Source organism: Scyliorhinus canicula, chromosome 18, assembly GCF_902713615.1.
Source record: "Scyliorhinus canicula chromosome 18, sScyCan1.1, whole genome shotgun sequence".
NCBI classification, from domain to species: Eukaryota; Metazoa; Chordata; class Chondrichthyes; order Carcharhiniformes; family Scyliorhinidae; genus Scyliorhinus; species Scyliorhinus canicula.
In genome coordinates, this window is record NC_052163.1 from 8257867 (window position 1) to 8280550 (window position 22684).

The 22684-nt window shown below is 45.6% G+C and overlaps 1 protein-coding gene across 11 annotated transcripts in view; it reads right to left on the reverse strand.

Moving 5' to 3' along the window:
- cep112 (centrosomal protein 112) overlaps window positions 1-22684 on the reverse strand; it is a 698524-nt gene that overhangs the window by 556721 nt on the left and 119119 nt on the right. For 8 of the 11 annotated variants that reach the window (XR_005457964.1, XR_005457967.1, XR_005457965.1 and 5 more), the window contains exon 6: window positions 7550-7627. The exons of 2 other annotated variants lie outside the window; for them this stretch is intronic. Coding sequence is in view for 4 of the 9 variants with exons in the window: in XM_038777031.1 (XP_038632959.1) it covers window positions 7550-7627 (78 nt within the window). In the remaining 5 variants the exon portion in view is untranslated. Of the gene's footprint in view, window positions 1-4470; window positions 4501-7549; window positions 7628-22684 lie in introns of those variants that run through there. One more of the 11 variants, XM_038777032.1, reaches the window with a different exon arrangement.

A 22684-nucleotide genomic window follows, 5' to 3' on the forward strand; every position in this document is an offset into this window, starting at 1 on the left:
AAAGTCTCTGACTGAGAAGCATGAATAACTTACTGGCATCACACGAAGCAACTAGATCCCATCTTCGCTGCTTAAGATTATCTGTAACATCAAGGGGCAAAATCCCAACCACCGAAGATCGTGCAAGTTGCTGCATAACTGGTATCTAGAGCATGCTCATCAGAGTTCAGCTTCGCCAGGTCTGCCATGTGATTCGCATGGAAATTCAGCTGAACACAGATACCCACACCATAGGACCTCCCAAAGTCCTGATACAAAAAAGCCAATCTCAGAGCCAATAAGTTAGACATCAAAACATAGGGGGGAAACTATCGTCATCAGGCAATCTGAACATTTGGAGGAGAACATACAACCTGTGTCATACAACCTGAAGGCTTCGCAATTCACCGGGCGCATCGCACGGCATCATCAGGCAAAGCGAAGGGTGGAGGGGTTTGCCTCCTCATCAACTCCACCTGGTGCTTGGATGTGGCGACCCTGGCGACCTACTGCTCCCCAGACCTGGAATACCTGACCGTGAAGTACCACCCATACTATCTTCCACGTGAGTTCACTTCAGCCATTATCACAGCGGTCTACATCCCACCTCAGGCAGAAGTGAGGAAGGCGCTGGACGAACTGTACACAGTTATAAACAACTACGAAACAAAACACCCGGAGGCCTTGTTCATAGTGGCCGGAGACTTCAACAAAGCCGACCTCAAGAGTGTACTGCCAAAATTCCACCAGCACATCTCCTGTCCCACCAGGGGCGACAACACTCTTGACCACTGCTACTCAAAAATCAAGGACGCCTACTGTTCCATCTCCCGACCGCACTTTGGGAAATCAGACCATAAGACAGTGCTCCTTCTCCCGGCATACAAGCAGAAACTCAAGCGGGAGAATCCAGCTAAGAAGGTTGTGCAGTGCTGGTCCGAGGAGACAGAAGAACTCTTACATGACTGTTTAGAGACAGTGGACTGGTCCATATTTAAGAACTCAGCGACCAACTTAAATGAGTATGCCACCATCGTCACAGACTTCATCAGCAAATGTGTGGACGACTGCGTGCCAGAGAAAGCAGTACGTACGTTCCCCAACCGGAAACCATGGCTCAATTGCGTGACTGACTCCCTACTGAAGGACAGATCTGAGGCGTTCAAGGCAGACGACCCTGACCTGTACAAGAAATCCAGGTACGACCTCCGCAAAGCCATCCGAGATGCCAAGAGAGAATATCAAAGCAAGCTGGAGTCACAGACAGACTCTTGGAGGTTGTGGCAAGGACTAAACAACATAACGGGCTACAAAGCGAAGCCGAGCAGTATCTATGGCAGCAGCGCACCCCTCCCCAATGAACTCAATGCATTCTATGCTCGGTTCGAGCAAGTAACCAACAATCCGCTCGGCCCATAATTCACCCACACCCACCATCACAGCTTCCGAAGTCAGATCGGCCTTCCTGAAAGTGAAACCTCGGAAGGCGACGGGCCCGGACAGGATCCCTGGTCGTGCACTCAGAGCCTGCGCGGACCAGCTGGAAGAGGTATTCACAGATATCTTTAACTTGTCCCTACTCCACTCCGAGGTCCCCTCCTGCTTCAAGAAGACCACCACCATACCGGTACCAAAGAACCAGGCAACGTGCCTCAATGACTACTGTCCGGTGGCCCTGACTTCAGTCGTAATGAAGTGCTTCGAGAGGTTGATCATGAAGCGCATCACCTCAATACTCCCAGAACGCCTTGATCCACTACAATTCGCATACCGCTGCAACCGGTCCACATCAGATGGCATTTCCATGGCCCTACACTCATCCCTAGAGCATCTCGAAAACAAGGACTCCTACATCAGACTCCCATTTATTGACTACAGCTCCGCCTTCAACATCATAATCCCAGCCAAGCTCATATCAAAGCTCCAAAACCTAGGACTTGGCTCTCCACTCTGCAACTGGATCCTTGATTTTCTGACCAACAGACCACAATCAGTAAGAATGAACAACAACACCTCCCCCACAATAGTCCTCAATACCGGGACCCCGCAAGGCTGCATACTTAGCCCCCTACTCTACTCCCTGTACACACACGACTGAGTGGCAAAACTTGGTTCCAACTCCATCTACAAGTTTGCTGACGATACGACCTTAGTGGGCCGGATCTCAAATAACGACGAGTCAGAATACAGGAGGGAGATAGAGAACCTCGTGGAGTGGTGTAGCGACAATCTCTCCCTCAATGCCAGCAAAACTAAAGAGCTGGTCATTGACTTCAGGAAGCAAAGTACTGTTCACACCCCTGTCAGCATCAACGGGACCAAGGTGGAGATGGTTAGCAGTTTCTAATTCCTAGGGCTGCAAAACTCTGTCCTGGTCCACCCACGTCGACACTACCACCAAGAAAGCACAACAGCGTCTATACTTCCTCAGGAAACTAAGGAAATTCGGCATGTCCACATTAACCCTTACCAACTTTTACAGATGCACCATAGAAAGCAACCTATCGGGCTGCATCACAGCCTGGTATGGCAACTGCTCGGCCCAGGACCACAAGAAACTTCAGAGAGTCGTGAATACCGCCCAGTCCATCACACAAACCTGCCTCCCATCCATTGACTCCATCTTCACCTCTAGCTGCCTGGGGAAAGCAGGCAGCATAATCAAAGATCCCTCCCACCCGGCTAACTCACTCTTCCAACTTCTTCCATCGGGCAGGAGACCCAGAAGTCTGAGAACACGCACGAACAGACTCAAAAACAGCTTCTTCCCCACTGTCACCAGACTCCTAAATGACCCTCTTATGGACTGACCTCATTAATACTACACCCTGTATGCTTCATCCGAAGCCAGTGCTTATGTAGTTACATTGTATATCTTGTGTTGCCCTATTATGTCTTTTCTTTTATTCCCTTTTCTTCCCATGTACTTAATGATCTGTTGAGCTGCTCGCAGAAAAATACTTTTCACTGTACCTCAGTACACGTGACAATAAACAAATCCAATCCAATCCAAGGCTGACCTTGGGGGTTTGTGGTGTAGGAGGTCTCGCAGAAAAGTTTGGCCCTTTTTAGGAGCAACGAAACTTCATCCACTTAAGATCAGCAGGAGAGAAGGAAAGTCACTTCCCTGCAGGACAAGCATGCACACCACAAAGCCAGTGCCTTCATAGAATCCCGACAGTGCAGAAGGAGGACATTCAACCCATTGAGTCTGCACCGATCCGTAACCTAGCCTGCACATCCTTGGACACTAAAAGGGCAATTTAGCATGGCCAATCCACCTAACTTGCACAGCCTTGGACTGTGGCAGGAAACCGGAGCACCCGGAAGAAACCCACGCAGAAACAGGGAGAATATGCAAACTCCACACATTCATCATCCAAGGCCGGAATTGAACTGTGGTCCCTGGTGTTGTGAGGAGCAGTGCTAACCACTGTGCCATCGTGCCGCCCAAATCCCCAACTAAACAGTGACTTCATATGTGATTTGCAAATAAAGATTCAATGTAACATCACGAGACAACACCAATCTAGAGATAAACATTTATTTAATTCCCCTTGCTGAACACTCATTCATTGAAGCAAAGGGAGAATCCACCATCATTCATTTTTCATTACTATCTACCAACTACAAACTACTTTACATTAATTCATATTCAATCAAAACTTTGATTAGTAACATTAAGAGTTATATGGTAATTAATTTTGAGACAAGGTATCATCGTTTCGCTTATTTGCATTTCTGATATTGTGGGAAAATGTAGGCATTGTGAAATCAATAAGGGGCTGTTGACAAAGGGATTTTCATTGTACTTTGAAGTTTAATTTACTGTTTACGCTTGTTGATGAATCATTAAGAAAGGGTCAGAGCCTCTCAATCATTCCCATAAGAATGAAGGGGAAGGAAGATGATTTTGTTCTCCCCCACAGAGCATTATTAAAACAAAGAATGTTTTGCCAATAGCGACAACTGAAACAAGACTTAAAAACAATACCTCGCATTTATGTGACACCGTTAACACAAACATCCAAGACACTTCACGGGAGTGTTATAAGGCAAAAATTAACTTTGCTAATCAGTCAACACTGAAATAGCTCTTGTTCCAACTGATTAGACAATACCTCTCCTGAAATTATATTCTGCTATCAGTTTTCCATTTTTAAGTGCACTTTATTTGATAACGGTGTTAAAAGATAACTAAGTATTTCAAAAGGAAAAGTAGAAAATGATACAGCAAAATCAGATTACACTAGATGTCTCCAGCTGAAGAACTGGAACAAATGGCTTCCTTCTGTGCTGTAATTGCGGTGCTTCTATATATGAAGATAATGGGGCAACAATGCACTGCATCAAATGTTGTCTGGAACCCCTAGTTCTCCATACAATGAACTCCTGATGTCAGTCTGGATCGGAGAGAAACAGAGAGTCTCTACTTGCTGTTTTACCAGCAGGGAGGAAAGGAAAACAAGAGGGTAAATAGCTACTAGCTACCTTTGTGGTTGACAATACAATGACATTGGCAGAACCTGAAAGCAGGTCACCTTCTTGGCTTCACAGCTAGAAAGGGAACAGGCATGTGGTTGTCAAGGAGGAATATGCTTTCTTCCCTTCTATTTCCTCCCTTCCTCTTCTGAAGCTGTCAACACTTGCCAGGGTATGGTTGGTCATCTGCCAGGACCTCACCAAAGCAAAGAGGAACATACTAAAAGAACAAGGGGAATACTTTGAAAAACATATACATGTACCATCATACGTAGTGAGCACTTACGAATTTCCTTTTACTGAGAGAATAATGAGTGCCTGAGAATGACACATCTGTCCTCTAATCAAAGAGTTCAACTTTAAACCACAAAAACAAAGCTCAAGCTGTTCATTACTATCCTTTGAACACTCCGATTAGAGATTATGCTTCCTGACATTTGTTTGTATTTTTGTATACACACAGAATTTTATTTAGTTGTTGGCTCCTTATCCTGTTTTTTTAAAGTGATGACAGTGTTTCCCTGACAAATGCTGATGTTTAATTAAGTAGATTAGTCAAAGTAGATAACGGAGAATGAATAATTTTCATCCCATCACTGATTGCCAGGACTTACTGTAGTTGGCATATGGTCTCTGATTTTAAATGCTGTTGCTGTGTTTTTTTTAATGAGGTGGATATACATAAAACCTATCTGGCTTTTGCTTATTTTTTATGACAATCAAGATATTTCACTGTCACAACCAAATTTGCAATTATAAAAGTTACAAAGAGATTGCAATTCTCTCACTACTTTTATAACAGATGTAGCCTTCTGCCCCGCTGCAGTCCAGTACATTTCCCAGGGTAGTTCAGTGCTGCAGCTGTTTGTGGTGTCGCCTTCACTGACTACTGAAATGACTTTGAAGTTAATACAGGCCAATACCATTCTATTTGCTCTCATGCAAAGCCACAACTAAAGGATATGGGATGACTGTACTCACTTTGATCTGTTTATTACTAATATTGTATTCTCAATTGAGTTAGTCAGTGAACTGCAAAGCTATTGTGTGGCTATTGGTTACTCTATTTATGTGACAAACCAGAAACTTGACAAACTGCCGAGAATTTAGAAGAGATTTTAACTGTTTACGTGATTACCAGGTTCCTATCCAGAGGATAATTTCAAGGAAAGTGTGTCAAATGCAATTCAAAAGTCAAAATATAAGCCTTGTTGATCCACAAAATTAAAATGTATTAGCAACAAATTATTTTAAATAGCCTAAAAAGTGAATTGGACTCCCTGATGTGATGAAATGAAATGAAAATCGCTTATTGTCACAAGTAGGCTTCAAATGAAGTTACCGTGAAAAGCCCCTAGTCGCCACATTCCGGCGCCTGTTCGGGGAGGCTGGTACGGGAATTGAACCGTGTTGCTGGCCTGACTTGGTCTGCTTTCAAAGCCAGCTCTTTAGCCCTGTGCTAAACCAGCCCCTACTGCTGTAGTAATGGTAGAGCTGGCAAGCCCAATGAGTCTTCTTTGCTTCAAGTGCACCCTCTGTAGGTGAGATTTTCTGACTCTACAGTGAGTTATTTCACAACAAAATATTCTCAAAATTAGAGAAAGGAAAGAGGATTACGGGGAGATGAGGAACGATCGTTCCTGTAAGAGGGGAAAGGAAAAATTATAAGGGAGGCCTATACTTACAGAAGGCAGTACAGAGCAACACTGAGAAGAACCAAGGAAATATACACATACTAAACCACCCTACATCTTAAATGACAGCAAAAAGCAAACAATGAAAGGAATCCTATTTAACAATAATATTTCTGAATGAAAATCCTCAAGTTATAGTCATAATCAAAGTTAATCTAAGCTAAGTAACATGTATCGAATCATGGATGGACCATATGAGGAATATTGTGAACTGTTCTGATCTTCATATTTTAAAAAGCATGTAGAGGTAATGGACAGTGAGCAAAAAACGTTGGACCCACCAACACACCTGCTGTTTTATCTAGAAAGGGGAACACTGAAGTATGACCTAATAGAAATCTTAAAGAGATTATAGAACATAGAACAGTACAGCACAGAACAGGCCCTTCAGCCCTCAATGTTGTGCCGAGCCATGATCACCCTACTCAAACCCACGTATCCACCCTATACCCGTAACCCAACAACCCCCCCTTAACCTTACACTACGGGCAATTTAGCATGGCCAATCCACCTAACCCGCACATCTTTGGACTGTGGGAGGAAACCGGAGCACACGGAGGAAACCTACGCACACAGGGGGAGGACATGCAGACTCCACACAGACAGTGACCCAGCCGGGAATCGAACCTGGGACCCTGGAGCTTATGGAAGATTTGATCAGGTTGATGTGAAAAACATAGAACCCCCACCCCTACAGCGCAGAAGGAAGCCATTCGACCTATCGGGTCTGCACCAACCCTCTGAAAGAACATCCTACCTAGATCCACTCTCCCGCACTATCCCGTAACCCCATAACCCCACCTAACCTGCACCTTTGAACACTAAAGGGCAATTTAACATGGCCAATCCACCTTACCTGCAAATCTTTGGACTGTGGGAGGAAACCAGAGCACCCGGAAGAAACCCACAGAGACAGTGGGAGAAAGTGCAAACTCACACAGACAGTCAACCAAGGCCGGAATCGAACCCAGGTTCCTGGCACTGTGAGGCAGCAGTGCCAGCCACCATGCCACCCCGGAGAAGAAAGTTTCCACTTACAGGAGACACCAGAACCAGAGGCCATAAATATAAGACAGTCACTACTAAATTCAATAGTGAATTCAGGAGAAATTATTTACGTAGTATGTGTTTAGAATATGTAACATAGCTGCCCCAAGGAGCAGTTAAGGTGAATATTAAATGCTATTCACATATGCTATAGGCTTGGAGGGGCGAGGGGCCTGTTCCTGTGCTTTACTTTTCTTTGTTCTTTAAAAATGAGAGGGGGAAGGGATAGAATGATAAGGTGGGTGGAAGGCTCATGAGGAACAATAAATTAGCATGGACCCATTGGACCAAATTACCTGTTTCTGTGTTGTAAATACTTGTTAACCAAAAGCAAACAAACAACATACCCCAAGATTCCAGCTATTTAATCTTGCTTCAAAGTCACTCTCATCAGAAGATGTAACTGGTCTGGGTTCAGAAGCCACCTGGAAATACAATTTAAATATATTTTACACTAAACTGTCAAGCAATAAAGGGTTTCAAAGTGAAGGGCAGAACTAAATACTTTCAGATACTTTCTATATAAATTACTTTGTTGAAATTTGAAATCCGAAGCTAAAGGCTTGATCTTTTAAGCATTACTTTCGGCAGGTTATTTTCCCACCACTGCCCACACTAAAGGTAAGCCTGTAAATGTCATTTAATTAGATCGTGGCTGATCTGATCATCAACTCGATTTGACAATCTCCTTGATACACCTGCTTAACAAAAATCTATCCATCTCATGCTTGAAAGTTTCAACTGACCTCAGCATCCACATTCTTTTTTTCAGAGAATTCCAGATTTCAACTAGCCTTTATGTGGGAAGAAAGTCTCAATTTTGCACCGAAATGGCTAGCTTACACAGACAGGTTAGCAGAATGCACAGACAAATTGCAGACAATTAATAAATAGAATTGTGAAATAATGCGTTTTGGCAGACGGTAATCAAAGAGGCAACATATGATTCACGACACCGTTCTGAAGACAATGCAGGGACCAATGATCACATACATAGATCTTTGAAGATGACGGGATATATTGAGAGAACGTAGTCAGCAAAGCAAATGGGATCTTGGGCTTCATAAATAGAAATATTTTTTATTTATTTTTTTTAATATAATTTTTATTGGAATTTTTTACAGAAAATATAAAACATAACGACAAACAATGAAATGCAACAAAATAACCCATAATAACTGTGACACCCCCAGACCGTATCGGCGCATGTATCACATCCCCCCACCCCCCCAACCCTAATGAACAACAAAAGAACTTTAAAAATATTAAAATTAAATAAACAAACATAGTCATTGTCGGCCCCCCCCCTTTTCCCTCCCCTTTTCCCTCCCCTTTTCCCTCCCCGGGTTGCTGCTGCTGCTGTCCCCGTACCCTATCGTTGAGCCAGAAAATCGAGAAAAGGCTGCCACCGCCTAAAGAACCCTTGTACCGACCCTCTCAGGGCGAATTTGACCTTCTCTAGCTTAATGAAACCCGCCATGTCATTGATCCAGGTCTCCACGCTTGGGGGCCTCGCATCCTTCCATTGTAGCAAGATCCTTCGCCGGGCTACTAGGGACCATAAATAGAAATATTGAGTACAAAAGATAAGCTCCCTCGAGGGGAGAGTGCAGATGATCAAAGTGAACGTACTGCCGAGATCCCTCTTCCTGTTGCAATCCATACCGATCTTCATCCCCAAGGCCTATTTCCACAAAGTAGACAAAATGATTATGCTGTTTGTGAGGGGGTGGGTAAGAACCAGAAGATCCCCAAGTTGACACTGCCAAGGAGGAAAAACATGGGCAGTCTAGCTCTGCTGAATCTACACTACAACCACTGGTTAGCCACAGACGAGAGGGTGAGGGGATGAATACGAGAGTCAAACATGGAATGGGTGAGGGTGGAGGTGTCCTGCTGTAAGAGAACAACCCTCCGAGCCCTCGCCACGGCAGTGCTCCCATCCCCCCCATCAAAGTACACATCCAGCCCAGAGGTGGTAGCCACACTAAAACCACGGAACCAAATGAGGCAGCAATTCAGTCTAACCAAGATGTCCTCCATGGCCTCCATCTGCGGAAACCACAAATTCCCACCACCCATGCTTGGCGCCACCTTTAAATAATGGAGTGGAGATGCCGGCGTTGGACTGGGGTGAGCACATGTTTCTGGAACATACCTCTTATTCACCGGAGGAAGGAGCAGTGCTCCAAAAGCTAGTGATTTGAAACAAATCTGTTGGACTTTAACCTGGTGTTGTAAGACTTCTTACTTCAATGATGGAGACAATACGGGGGTAACCCAGAGGTTAGGGACCTTTACATAGGGGACAGACTCGCGACCTTAGATGAACTGACGGAGACCTGGACCTGCCTACAGGACAACTGCTCCAGCATCTCCAAATTAAACACTTTCTCCGCAAGAAGACGGCAAGGCGTCTCAGGTCCCTGAGTGACATTCTACTAGAGGAACTAATCAACATGGACAGTAAGGAGGGGGAACATATATGTGGGAACATATAGGGACGGTTACTGGACAGGGCGAGACTATCACTGGATGAAGCTAGACGGAAATGGGAGGACGAATTGGGGATGGAAGAGGGCTGGGGATTCTGAACGAAGCACTGAGCAGGGCCAACTCCATCTCCTCCTGTGCTAGTCTAAGCCTCATGCAGTTTAAAATGCCGCACAGAGCCCACCTAACTAGAATCCAAATGATGTGGAGATGCCGCCGTTGGACTGAGATGGGCACAGTAATAAGTTTTACATCACCAAGTTAAAGTCCAACAGGTTTGTTTGGAGTCACTAGCTTTCGGAGCACAGCTCCTTCATCAGGTGCCTCACCTGAGCAGGTTCTTCCCGGAGGTGGAGCAAAAACGTGAACGCTGCCAGGGAGGCCCGACCAGCCACGCCAACACATTCTAAGCCTGCCCCAGACCTGCCGGGTTCTGGACAACCTTGTTCGAGAAGATGTCCCCGATTGTGGGGTGAGGGCGGAGCCGTGCCCGTGATGGCAGTCTCCGGGATATCGGACCAGTCAGCTCTTTATATGTGAAGAGGGCCAACTCCCTGATGTTTGCTTCCCCAACTGCACTCAGGAGAATCCTGCTTGGCTAGCGATCAGCAGCACCATCCACAGCTGCAGACTGGATGGCGGACTTGGCAGAATCTCTCCACCTGGAAAAGATCAAGTACACCATCCGAGGGTCAGATGACAGCTTCCACAAAGCATGAGGGCCATTCACCAGCCTGTTCCAAGACCTTTTCAAGGCCAACAGCGACTAGGAAGGGGGGGGGGGGGGGGGGGTTGAAAGAGGAGGAAGACAAGGGAAGGCACAGGCACAAGAGAAAAGTGTCATGTTCTTTAGACAAGCCGTTATGAACAATGCACTACAGAACATCTAGTTAAACTAATTTATTCTGAAACAACTGCATGGTAAAGATAACTGGAATTAAATAAATTCCGAACTACTAACACTAACTATTATGGAGCTACTGCAAAATTCATCTAACCACCAACACAACTTTCTCCCTACTGCCTTGAGGCACAGAGCCGCAGGGTAGACTTACACTGCCACCTGCTGGTCGGAGGTCATGTATACTATGGAACCCAAGGGAAGCACGGAATTAAGCATTGGGACAAGGGGAGGAGGGGAGGGGCCACCTCTTCCCAACAATGAAAACCAAAAATCCAACAGAAAGAAGCAGAGCACAGGACTTGGCGCCCAGGACAGACAGCAACACTAAGAGGGTAACTAATACCAACGAGGGAAGGGGAGCGGAGGGACCTCTTGTAAAAATCGTAAATAAGAAACAAACTTGTTTGTAAATATCAGATACACTTGAGCTGTTACTCTGTAAAAACTGGAAAATACCAATAAAAATATATTTTTTTAAACAAAAGAGAAGCTATGCTGAACCTATATAAAAGTCTGGTTAGATCACAACTACATTGGTGTGTCCAGTTCCGTGCTGGTCACTACACTTTAAGAAAAATGATTTTGAGAGGTTGCACAGGATAGTTACCAGAATGGCTTCAGGGATGATGGAATTTAATAATATTTATAATCTTTATTGTCACAAGTAGGCTTACATTAACACTGCAATGAAGTTGCTGTGAAAAGCCCCTAGTCACCACATTCCACCGCCTGTTCGGGTACACGGTTCGGGTACACGGAGGGAGAATTCAAAATGTTCAACTCACCTAACAGCACGTCTTTCGGGACTTGTGGGAGGAAACCAGAGCACAGTTTAGCAATTTAGCTGCATGGTTAGATTGAAAGGCTGGGATTGTTCTCGTGGAAAAGGAGGGCAAGTGGAAATTTGATGGAGGAGTAGCAATATTATGACAGGTTTAGACCAAAAAAAAATCTGATTACAGAATTAGGATTTTAATCCAGAGATGCAAGTTTTTTGTAATGACCTGGAACATTCTGCCGATGAAACTGGTGGAAGTTTTTAAAAATTCATTCATGGGATGTGGGTGTCGCTGGCAAGGCCAGCATTTATTGCCCATTCCTAATCACTCTTCAACTGAGTTGACTTGCTGGGCCATTTCAGACAACCATATTGCCCTGGATCTGGAGTCACACATCGGCCAGACAAGGTGAGGATAGCAAATTTCCTTCCCTGAAGGATATGAGTGAACCAGATGAGTTTTTACAACAATCAACAATGGTTCATGGTCATCATTACACTTTTAATTCCAAGTTCATACTGAATTCAAATTTCACCATCTGGAATCCAGGTCCCCAGGACCTGGTCCAGTGACAATACCACTACACCACCATCTCCCCATTGAAATCATCAATGATTTCAAAACTAAATTAGATGGGCACTTGAGAGAAATAAACTCACAGGGCTTAATGGATAAAGCACCCTCTAATGGTGTATTTAACCATCTCCAAATATAAAAAAGATATGAGGTCGCCCAACGAAGCCGAGGCAGTGGCTGGAGTAGGAGTTCTCCACCCAAACTGGCCTCCACCCAAACAGAACCTGGTCTGGGCTATCAACAAGGTGAAGGCATCCATCTTCACCCCCCCCCCCCCCCCCCCCCCCGACTGAAGCATCGGCAAGTCCGATACCCAAATATGGTCACCAACGGGAATGGATATAAATCAACATCGAGTATCTCCAACATGGTGTTGAAGAAAGAGACCCAGAAGCTTACCAACTTGGAGCAAGACCAGAACATAGGAGTGTAGTTAGCCGGCCCCCAAGAACAGCGCTCACACTTGTCTTCCACTGCAGAGAAAAATCCACTCAGCCTCACTTTAGTCAGATAGGCTCTATGCAGAACCTTGAATTCAATCAAACTTGGCCGAGCACATGAAGACATGTGATTAACCCTGCCGAGAGCCTCACTCCACACCTCACCATCAAGAATGGGACCCAATTTGAGCTGACTCCGCTGAGAGGATATGGCCATATATGTCCGAAATAGTCAAAGCCAAAATCCTCTTCAACAGGGAAGAGATAGGAAAGGAGGGAAAAGCCTTGCACAAATAATCACGAATCTGAAATTACCTGAAAAGACTGGAACCAGGCAGTTGTAATTTCCCCATATGGAACCATGATCGTTGCACCACAATATCTGCTGCATATTGGCTGCCCAATAGTAAAACAATAAATTGGGTGGAGCCAAGCCTGCTGCCTGTCTATCTCCTTGGAGCAAAGCCCCATGGATGCTTGAATTCTTCTCTGTCCAAATAAAGGAGCCATGATGTGGAGATGCCGGCGTTGGACTGGGGTGAGCACAGTAAGAAGTCTTACAACACCAGGTTAAAGTCCAACAGGTTTGTTTCAAACACGAGCTTTCGGAGCACGGCTCCTTCTTCAGGCTCCTTCTCACCTGAAGAAGGAGCCGTGCTCCGAAAGCTCGTGTTTGAAACAAACCTGTTGGACTTTAACCTGGTGTTGTAAGACTTCTTACAAATAAAGGAGGACATTAATTTGTTGATTTGGACAAAGAAGGTCTTGGGGAGAAAAATGAGGAGACATTGAAAAATAAATAAAATTCTTGGGAGTGCGTTAATTTTAAGTCTGAACCCTGCCTGGGGACAGAGGGAGGTTATTCCACCTCTGTAAGTCTGACTTGACACTCAAACCAGATTAGCGTAATCTAATTTATGAAGCGAGGCCCAATTGTGGGCTATGCGGACCCCAGATAACGAAAGCTAGCCTTGGCAAGGCGAAAGGTTAGTGCTGCCAATTGGGCTCTCCTCCCTGTGGGGCTGACCAGGAAACATTCACTCTTGTCCCAGAATCAACTGTATCCAGAGAGTGTGCCAAAACGCCTAAGCAGCTTCATTATCTTGTCAATAAAGGGTACTGGGTCCATAAAATAGAGATGTAGGTCATCCGCGTAAAGGACACTGATGCTCCACCCCTCCCAACGTATCCCACTCCACCTAATAGAGCAGTGTTTTTTTTTTAAAATTTCTTGGGACCCTCTTTTACCGATGCTAGCCAGACCCACAGCTGCCGACCCTTGCGACACACACCGAACTGGACGCCACTTTGCACAGAGCGGTCTTGGGTTTATTGAACACAGCCCTCTTGTTTCGCCAGCTCCGTTCCCACGCCTTGGTAAAACCTGATGCCCTGGCCTTCCCATTTGAAGTCACCATACACCTTTGCCCGTCTCAGGACCCACTCTTTCTCTTTGAAGCTGTGGAACGTCACAGTTACCACATGCGGTAGTCCCTCAGGCTGAGGGCTCTGCGGGGGGTACGGTGGGCTCGTTCCAATTCAAGAGGGGGTGTTAATCCACGCTCCCCCCATCATCTTGCTGAACATCACCGCAAAGTACTCTGTTAGCACTGGGCCTTCCATCCCCTCTGGCAGCCCCATAACTTGAACGTTTTGCCTCCTGGGCCGATTCTCTAAATCATTTACCTTGGCCTTCAACGATTTATTCGCTTCAGCCACCAAAGATATCTGACCTTCCAGTGAGGCAATCGATCACGGTGTCTCGAAAGGGACACTTCTATATCTTTTATCGTGGCTCCATGGGCTTTTACGATTTCATTGGTCTTCTCCAAGGCCTCCTCCATTGATTTCTGGAGGTCCTCCAACACAACCTGCCAGTGTTTACCAAATTCCTTCGCCACGGTATTCGAAAGCACCTCGGCCATCAGTGGAGTGGCTGGAGACCCAGGGGCTGCCTCCGCCATTTATTTTTTTTCCAAATGTATTTTATTACAAACATATATAAAAAGAGGTTACAGTGAACAAACACCCCGAGAAACATGATTCCCTACAATCAACTATACAGTCTGTACAGATTTTTCCTCTTTTTCCCCCCCCCCCTATCCGTGACAAACAGCCCTCAAACACGGTCACAAACATCTCCCATCATTCCTCAAACCCCCCTGAAGAACCCCTTAACTTATACTTTATCTTCTCTAATCGCAGGAAGTCGTAACAGGTCACCCAAGCCTCCGCCATTTCATCTGCCAACGAGCTCTGAAGGTCTCCGACTCCATTGACAAACTTCTACTGTCCACCTCTTTCCCCTGACTTTACTGACCATATAGGATCTTTATCCCAATAATTAAGTGGATTTTCAAAAGAAAATACCCACTGAAATGGAGAGAAAAGGGCAAAAAGTGCAGAGTTCTAGTGGGAACCACCTTGTGCACTTCTTCTCCCTACATGACTCTACAGGAAGGTAAATGTCTCCATATTTTAATCCTTTAAGCCATCATTCTGATAAATCTGTAGTGCACACCTTCCAACGTTACATTCATGTGATTCGGTGCGCAAAACCGGATAAAGTTGACCAGATGAGGATCTAACCAAGGCTCTGTGCTACTGAAGCAGCACTTCCTCAGTTTTGTGTTATCCCATTCAGATAAAGGCCAAGTATTCCGGGAGCCTTTTAAATACTCTCGTAAGCAAGACTGTTCCAATTAAGACGGTTTTCTCCAAGAACCATGATCATAAACTCCGCCCCAAATGGCCGTGACCAAACGCCGCTCCTGGAAATAGGTCATAAGCCACTGGCCTCCATTCATTCTCTAGCCTCCCCAGGGAGGTTACAGCCGGATTGTTGGTCTGTACAAATGTGGACAAGGCAGAACGGCACCTGGGGGGTCTACCGGGTCATCGGAGACCCCTGAGTGGTCAGGGAAAGTACCGTGTGGCCCCTTGGTAGCGCCACCCTAGCAGCCTTGCACTGCCATCCTGACACCCAGACAGTGCTCCTGCTGGCTTGGCAGTGCCATCTGGGAACCCTGACAGTGCCACGATGACAGTGCCAAGGTGCCAGCTGGACAGTGTTAAAGTTCACATGTTCCAGGGAATGCGCCAGGGGGCCATGCCCATGAAATGAGGGTGGAGGAGGGGTTTGAACGGTGGGAGAATACTGGGCAGGTAAGTAGAGGCCTCTGGGAGGTTGAAGGATTGATGGGTGGGGGTCCTAGAAAGGAGGTGATGCTGTAAGGGGACTTGGGTGGGGCCTGAAGAGCGGGGACCCCCAGGGACCTCACAGGGAATGTCCTCACTTGGGAGGGTGTGGGGTAGTGCCCATATGTGTGGGGGGTGACATTATTTAGAGATCACTTGGAGATTGGGGCACCCTTTCAAAATGGCGGCCCGATCTCAGAGTTCAGCTCCCCAGTGCTAAAACAATTCTAAGTGTGGGCTAAACCGGTGAGAAACACCCTAGGGCCCAAAAAAGTGACTACGTGTTACTGAATAGCCGTGGGGAACTCACTGACAGAGACGGCGGGAAACTCCCTGAAAAACCTACCACAAATGAACTTAGAAATGTCTTGGGAGAATCGCGCCCACCTTTGTGGGAAATATGGCAGCCAAATTGAGTACATCAAATTCCCACTAATAGAAATGTGACCTGTTTTTATGATGTTGATCCATAAATAAAAATTGGCCAGGACACCGGGAATAAGAACATAAGAAAGTAACAACTAGGAGGAGGAGGCAATTCAGCCCCTCGCGCCTGCTCCACCATTCAATACGATCATGGCTGACCTCCTCTTGGCCTCAACTCCACTTTCATGTCCATTCTCCGTAACTAATTAACATTACTAATTAAAAACCTATCTCCTCCTTAAATTTACTCCATGTCCCGGCATCCATCACACTCTAGGGTAATGAATTCCACAGATTCATGACCCTTTGACAGAAGTAATTTCTCCTCATCTGTGTTTCAAATATGCTACCCCTTACCCGAAAACTCTGACCTCTAGTTCTAGATTGCCTAACAAAACACAAGGGATAAGAACATAAGAACTAGCAGCAAGAGTAGGCCATCTGGCCCCTTGAGCCTACTCCGTCATTCAACAAGATCATGGCTGATCTTTCTGTGGACTCAGCTCCACTTACCGCCCGCTCACAATAACCCTTAATTCCTTTACTGTTCAAAAATTTATCTTTGCCTTAAAAACATTCAATGAGGTAGCCTCAACTGCTTCACTGGGCAGGGAATTCCACTAATTGTGGCTGATACACAGCTTAAATGTGAAAAATGCCCTAGTAAGCACATTTTGTTGGCAGATCTCTGATCTATTTGTTCTCAGTTGAAATACATTTTGTTTTTCTGCTCTATTCCATGGAGTTAATTGCGTTCCTTTTATTGAGTTCAAACTATAATGCTAGAGAATTAGGAAGAACACAAGAACAAAATCTCATGGAAAGCTGAAGCTGGAGAGGAAAAGGAAAGAGCTCCAGGAGAGTGAATTAAATGACACAGGAAATTAAAATAAAATTAAATAAGAATAAACTATACAGAACAAAGACCATCAAAAAAGGAGCATCCATCCAAAGAGAAACTTGAAAACACAACAGGTGTGAAAAATAAGTTAAGAAAGGAATAGCACATGGCCATAGAAGAGAAAAAAAATCAAAGGGTTATAAATGAAACAGGGATTAACAAAACATACATCTGAAAATATATTTGGCATGAAAACGAAATAAACAAACCAACCAAAAAAATGTAGACCAAAGGGGAGGAAATCTCAAGCCACAAGTTTGGCACAGCGTTGGATTCGATCAACCACTTCAGTGGAACTGCAGAATGGCATGGGCATTTCAGCAGTTTACCAATCAACAGCCAGTACATTACATGGGAGCTGGGAAGTGTAGTTGAGTTAACACAACCTCCATTCATTAGCATTAAGCCCTTGTTAATGCAATTAAAGCTTTCTACGTAAAATGATCGCGGTATTCTTCAGCTGAGTTCCTAAGAAATTAAAGGATAGATCTTCATCATGCTGTTCATCTGACTCAGAGGCCACAAGAAAGGTTGCTCTGAGGGATTTCAATCTGACCCAAGCTGGTAATGTTGAACATTGTTTGGGCTCTTCAAGTGAACTTCAACCTGAATCTTCCATACATCATTTCTGACAAATGATTATTAGTTACTGTGCAACAGTAATCAATACAATTGCACAGGGATGACACAAAATATGAAACTATAAAAGTGGATCCAAAAATAGTTCTCACTGGAATTAGGACCCTTAAAGCTCATTGGGCTATTGAGAAATTTGATGTTCAGCTAAATATGTTTTTAAAAATTGGGTGCTCTGTCACATGAGCCATTGGCTCATAAGTTTAGCAACTTATTGAAGTGTGTCCTTTTTTCCTATGGACTGGAGGGAAACATATGTGGTACCTATGAATAAAAACGATAGTAAATTGGAAATCATGAGCTTAACTTCAGTTACAAGCAGATATGTTTGAACTCAATAAGGATTGAGGCCTTTATTGATTTAGAGATGAGTATTGCATGAAAGTTACTTAACAAAATGACTGTAGGAAAATATCTTGTAAATATTGCTTACATGATTGAATTTGAAATTTGGTTTGAGATGGAGAAAGAACAGTCACAAAGGAACTTAAGTAAGATAAACTTTGAAGGGATGCAAAATAAATTGGGCACAGTAAATTGGGCTGAATTGTTACAAGTAAGAAATATTGAAAAATACTTTTTGGTTCAATATAAAACCAGCAAATGTCCCAAAAAGGCAAATGCTCCACATATGGAGCTGGGAGTAGCCATAGTCAGCAAAGGTCGGGGACAGTATAAAGCTAAAAAAAGGCTTACACAAAATGGAAAATAGAACTCCACCAGACTGGGAGTGGCATAATAATAGCAAGGGTTATAAAAAGAGGAGCAACAAGTGAGTATGAAGAGAAACTTGCAAGAGTAATGAAAGCCAACAGTAAATTTTTCAGAAATATATCAAGTATGGGGGGAATGTCAGCCATTAAAAGATCGATGGGGTGAAACTATGTAGATTCTTTGTGGGTGAAGATGATAGGAAAGTTTTTTAAAATTAATTCATGCGAGGACCTGGGTTCGAATCCCGGCCCTAGGTCACTGTCTGTGAGGAGTTTGCACATTCTCCCCGTGTCTGTGTGGGTTTCGCCCCCACAACCCAAAGATGTGCAGGTTAGGTGGATTGGCCACGTTAAATTGCCCCTTAATTGGAAAAAATAATTGGGTACTCTTAAAAAAAATTTTTAAATTAATTCATGCAATGTGAGCGTCGCTGGCTAGGACAGCCTTTATTGTCCATCCCCGAGGGCATTTAAGAGTCAACCACATTGCTGTGGATCTGGAGTCACGTGTAGGCCAGACCAGGTAAGGACAACCGATTTCCGGGGTTAGCACTGCTGCCTCACGGCGCCAATGACCCGGGTTCGATCCCACTCGGGCCATTGTCTGTGTGGACTTTTCACATTTTCCCCGTGTCTGCGTGGGTCTCACCCCCACAACCCAAAAGAGTGTAGGATAGGTGAATTGGCAACACTAAATTGCCTCCTATTTGGAAAAGCAAATGAATTGGGTACTTTAAATTTAGATTTCCTTCCCTAAAGCACATTAGTTGTGTGACAGCTGTTTATGTCGGAGGCCTCCTGCTATCACATCTGTTGGTCAATGTCAACTAAAGAAAGCTGTCTTTTGAACTGGTCTTTGAAGAGTTTGTAAAGTGCACCTCTGTTTCGCATACAGGAGCATAGTTCATCAGAGAAAACTGCTTTAGACATTCTAGAATCCTCCATGTCAAATAATACATTTAATGCTGGACAGGTTGGCTCTTTTGAGGGCTCCATTGTTGGTGATGTAGTCCTCCCACCTGATGCTCATGATGGATCGAAGACAGATAATAGGTAACAAGGAAAGGGGATGGAGAGCTTCATGAACAGGCTATGTTTCCCAAGGGTTCAAGAGAGGCTGGTAGAGGGGCTGGGGCCGCCGATAGAGCTGGAGGAGCTAGTCAGGGGGATCGGACAAATGCAGTCAGGTAAGGCCCCGGGGCCAGACGGGTTCCCGGCGAAATTTTACAAAAAGTATGCGGACCTGGTGGGTCCCCTGCTGGTGCGAACCTTCAATGAGGCATGGGGGAGGGGGGCTTGGGCACTGATCTCTTTGATCCTAAAGCGGGATAAGGACCCCTTGCAGTGTGGATCATACAGGCCTATCTCGCTCCTTAACGCAGACGCTAAGTTGCTGGTGAAGATCCTGGCTACCAGGATAGAGGCTTGTGTGCCAGAGGTGATTCACAAAGATCAGACAGGATTTGTCAAGGGGCGGCAGCTCAACACGAATGTGCGGAGACTGCTCAATGTTATCATGATGCCGGCAGTGGAGGGGGAGGCGGAGATAGTGGTAGCGCTGGACGCAGAGAAAGCGTTTGATAGAGTTGAGTGGGGGTACCTGTGGGAGGTGCTGGAGAGGTTTGGATTTGGGGAGGGATTCATCAAATGGGTGAGGCTGCTTTACGCGGCTCCAATGGCGAGTGTAGTCACAAATGGAAGGAGATCGGAGTACTTTAGGCTCTATCGTGGGACCAGGCAGGGGTGCCCCCTATCCCCCCTGCTCTTTGCACTGGCGATTGAACCGCTGGCTATGGCGTTGAGGGAGTCAGGGAGATGGAGGGGTCTGGTGCGGGGTGGGGAGGAGCACCGGGTATCGCTGTATGCGGACGACCTGCTGTTATATGTGGCGGACCCAGAGGGGGGAATGCCGGGGGCGATGGAGCTTTTAGCGGAATTTGGGGGCTTTTCGGGCTATAAACTAAATTTAGGTAAGAGCGAGGTATTTGTAGTGCACCCGGGAGATCAAGAGGAGGGAATTGGGAGGCTCCCTTTCAGGAGGGCAGTGAAGAGTTTCAGGTACCTGGGGGTGCAGGTGGCCAGGTGTTGGGGGACTCTCCATAAGCTTAACTTCACCAGACTAGTGGAGCAGATGGAGGAGGAATTTAAAAGGTGGGACAAGGTGCCACTGTCGTTGGCGGGCAGAGTGCAATCCGTCAAAATGACGGTTCTCCCGAGGTTCTTGTTCCTCTTCCAGTGCTTGCCCATCTTTATCCCTCGGGCCTTTTTTAAAAGGGTAACCAGCAGCATCATGGGATTTGTTTGGGCGCATGTCACCCCGAGGGTGAAGAGGGTCTTCTTGGAGCGGGGTAGAGATGGGGGGGGGGGCTAGCGTTGCCCAATCTCTCGGGGTGCCGCTCCCTCCCACGAGGTATACCACGAGTCCTGTGGTGGCGGCTACCCTCAAGATTTGGGGGCAGTGGAGGCGACATAGGGGAGAAGTGGGGGGCTCGATGGAGGCTCCGTTAAGGGGGAACCATAGGTTCGTCCTGGGGAACATGGATGGGGGATTTCAGGGATGGTACAGAGCGGGCTTTAGACAGCTGAGGGACCTGTTTATCGACGGGAGGTTTGCGAGCCTGGGGGAGTTGGAGGAGAAATTTGGGCTCCCCCGGGAAACATGTTTAGGTATCTGCAGGTAAAGGCATTTGCTAGACGGCAGGTGGAGGGATTCCCTGCGCTCCCCGCGAGGGGGGTGAGTGACAGGGTGCTTTCGGGGGTCTGGGTCGGGGAGGGGAAGATATCCGATATCTACAAGCTTATGCAGGAGGTGGAAGAGGCGTCAGTAGAGGAGTTGAAAGCTAAGTGGAAGGGGGAACTGGGGGAACAGATCGAAGACGGGACATGGGCTGATGCCCTGGAGAGGGTTAATTCTTCCTCCTCGTGTGCGCGGCTTAGCCTCATTCAATTCAAGGAGCTGCATAGGGCCCACATGACTGGGACGAGGATGAGTAGGTTCTTTGGGGGTGAAGATAGGTGTGTCAGGTGCTCGGGGAGTCCAGCGAACCATGCCTATATCTTCTGGGCATGCCCGGCACTGGAGGAGTTCTGGAAGGGGGTGGTGAGGACGGTGTCAACGGTGGTGGGATCCAGGGTCAAGCCAGGATGGGGACTCGCGATCTTTGGGGTTGGGGTAGAGCCGGGAGTGCAGGAGGCGAAAGAGGCCGGTGTGCTGGCCTTTGCGTCCCTAGTAGCCCGGCGAAGGATTTTGCTACAATGGAAGGATGCGAGGCCCCCAAGCATGGAGACCTGGATCAATGACATGGCCGGTTTTATTAAGCTAGAGAAGGTAAAATTCGCCCTCAGAGGATCGGTGCAAGGGTTCTTTAAGCGGTGGCAACCTTTCCTCGACTTTCTGGCTCAACGATAGGGTACTGGGACAGTAGCAGCAGCAACCCGGGGGGACGATGACTATGTTTGTTTATTTTATTTAAATTTGATTTATTTAATTTTAATTTATGGTTAAGTTCTCTTGTTGGGGTGGGGGGGGGTACATGTGTTGCTACGGTTTGGGGGGAGTTGCGGGTGTTATGGGGCAGTTTGTTGCATATTATTACTTGTTGTTATGTTTTTATATTTTCTGTAAAGAATTCCAATAAAAATTATTTTTTTTTTAAAAACAAGGAAAATTGACATCGATTGAAGGAGCAGACTTAACAAAAAGGGACCAAATGCCTTGAGAAGACTAAAAGAGGAGAGGTGAAGAGGCAGTGATGACACTCAGAGAGAGAATTCCAGAGTACAGGGCATGCACAATTGTATCTAGCCGTCAACAGGGGGTTTATTTATTCTTTCTTCATTGGCACTTACCAAGTAAATCAAACTGTTTGGTTCGGTCTTGCTCAGTCAACTCTTAGTAAATAGGCAATTTTTTTTTTTTTAAACTAATTGTTTCAGGAAATCACCAATTTTGCACTATGGACTGAATATTTGAAAATGCAAAAATGAGACATCAGAGCTCTCTTTGAAAGATGAAATATCTCATGCTAAATAGAAGATTTTAATCATATCAATAGTTGTGAATTTCCTTTCAAACTTCTATTGTTAAATGATGGCATATAAGTTGATACAGGACTTTACAAGTAACATAGAATAACACGCAGGATCCCACAGAACTTTGAGTTCTATTAGATGAAAGTGAAGCATTCCAAGATCTACATCCAAATGAGGAATATGAGAGTTTAAACACAAAACATCAACTTTACATAACCTTTTTATCTGATAAAGATTTGAAAGTTAAGGATCACAGGAGGTGGTAAGACACTGGTCAGGCAGCCACAATTTTCCCACACAGCGAGCTCCTGATCTCAGCTATCCCACATGGAAGTCTCCACATTGCATTTCATGCCTTTCCCACAGTTAAAGACAGTAGTAAAA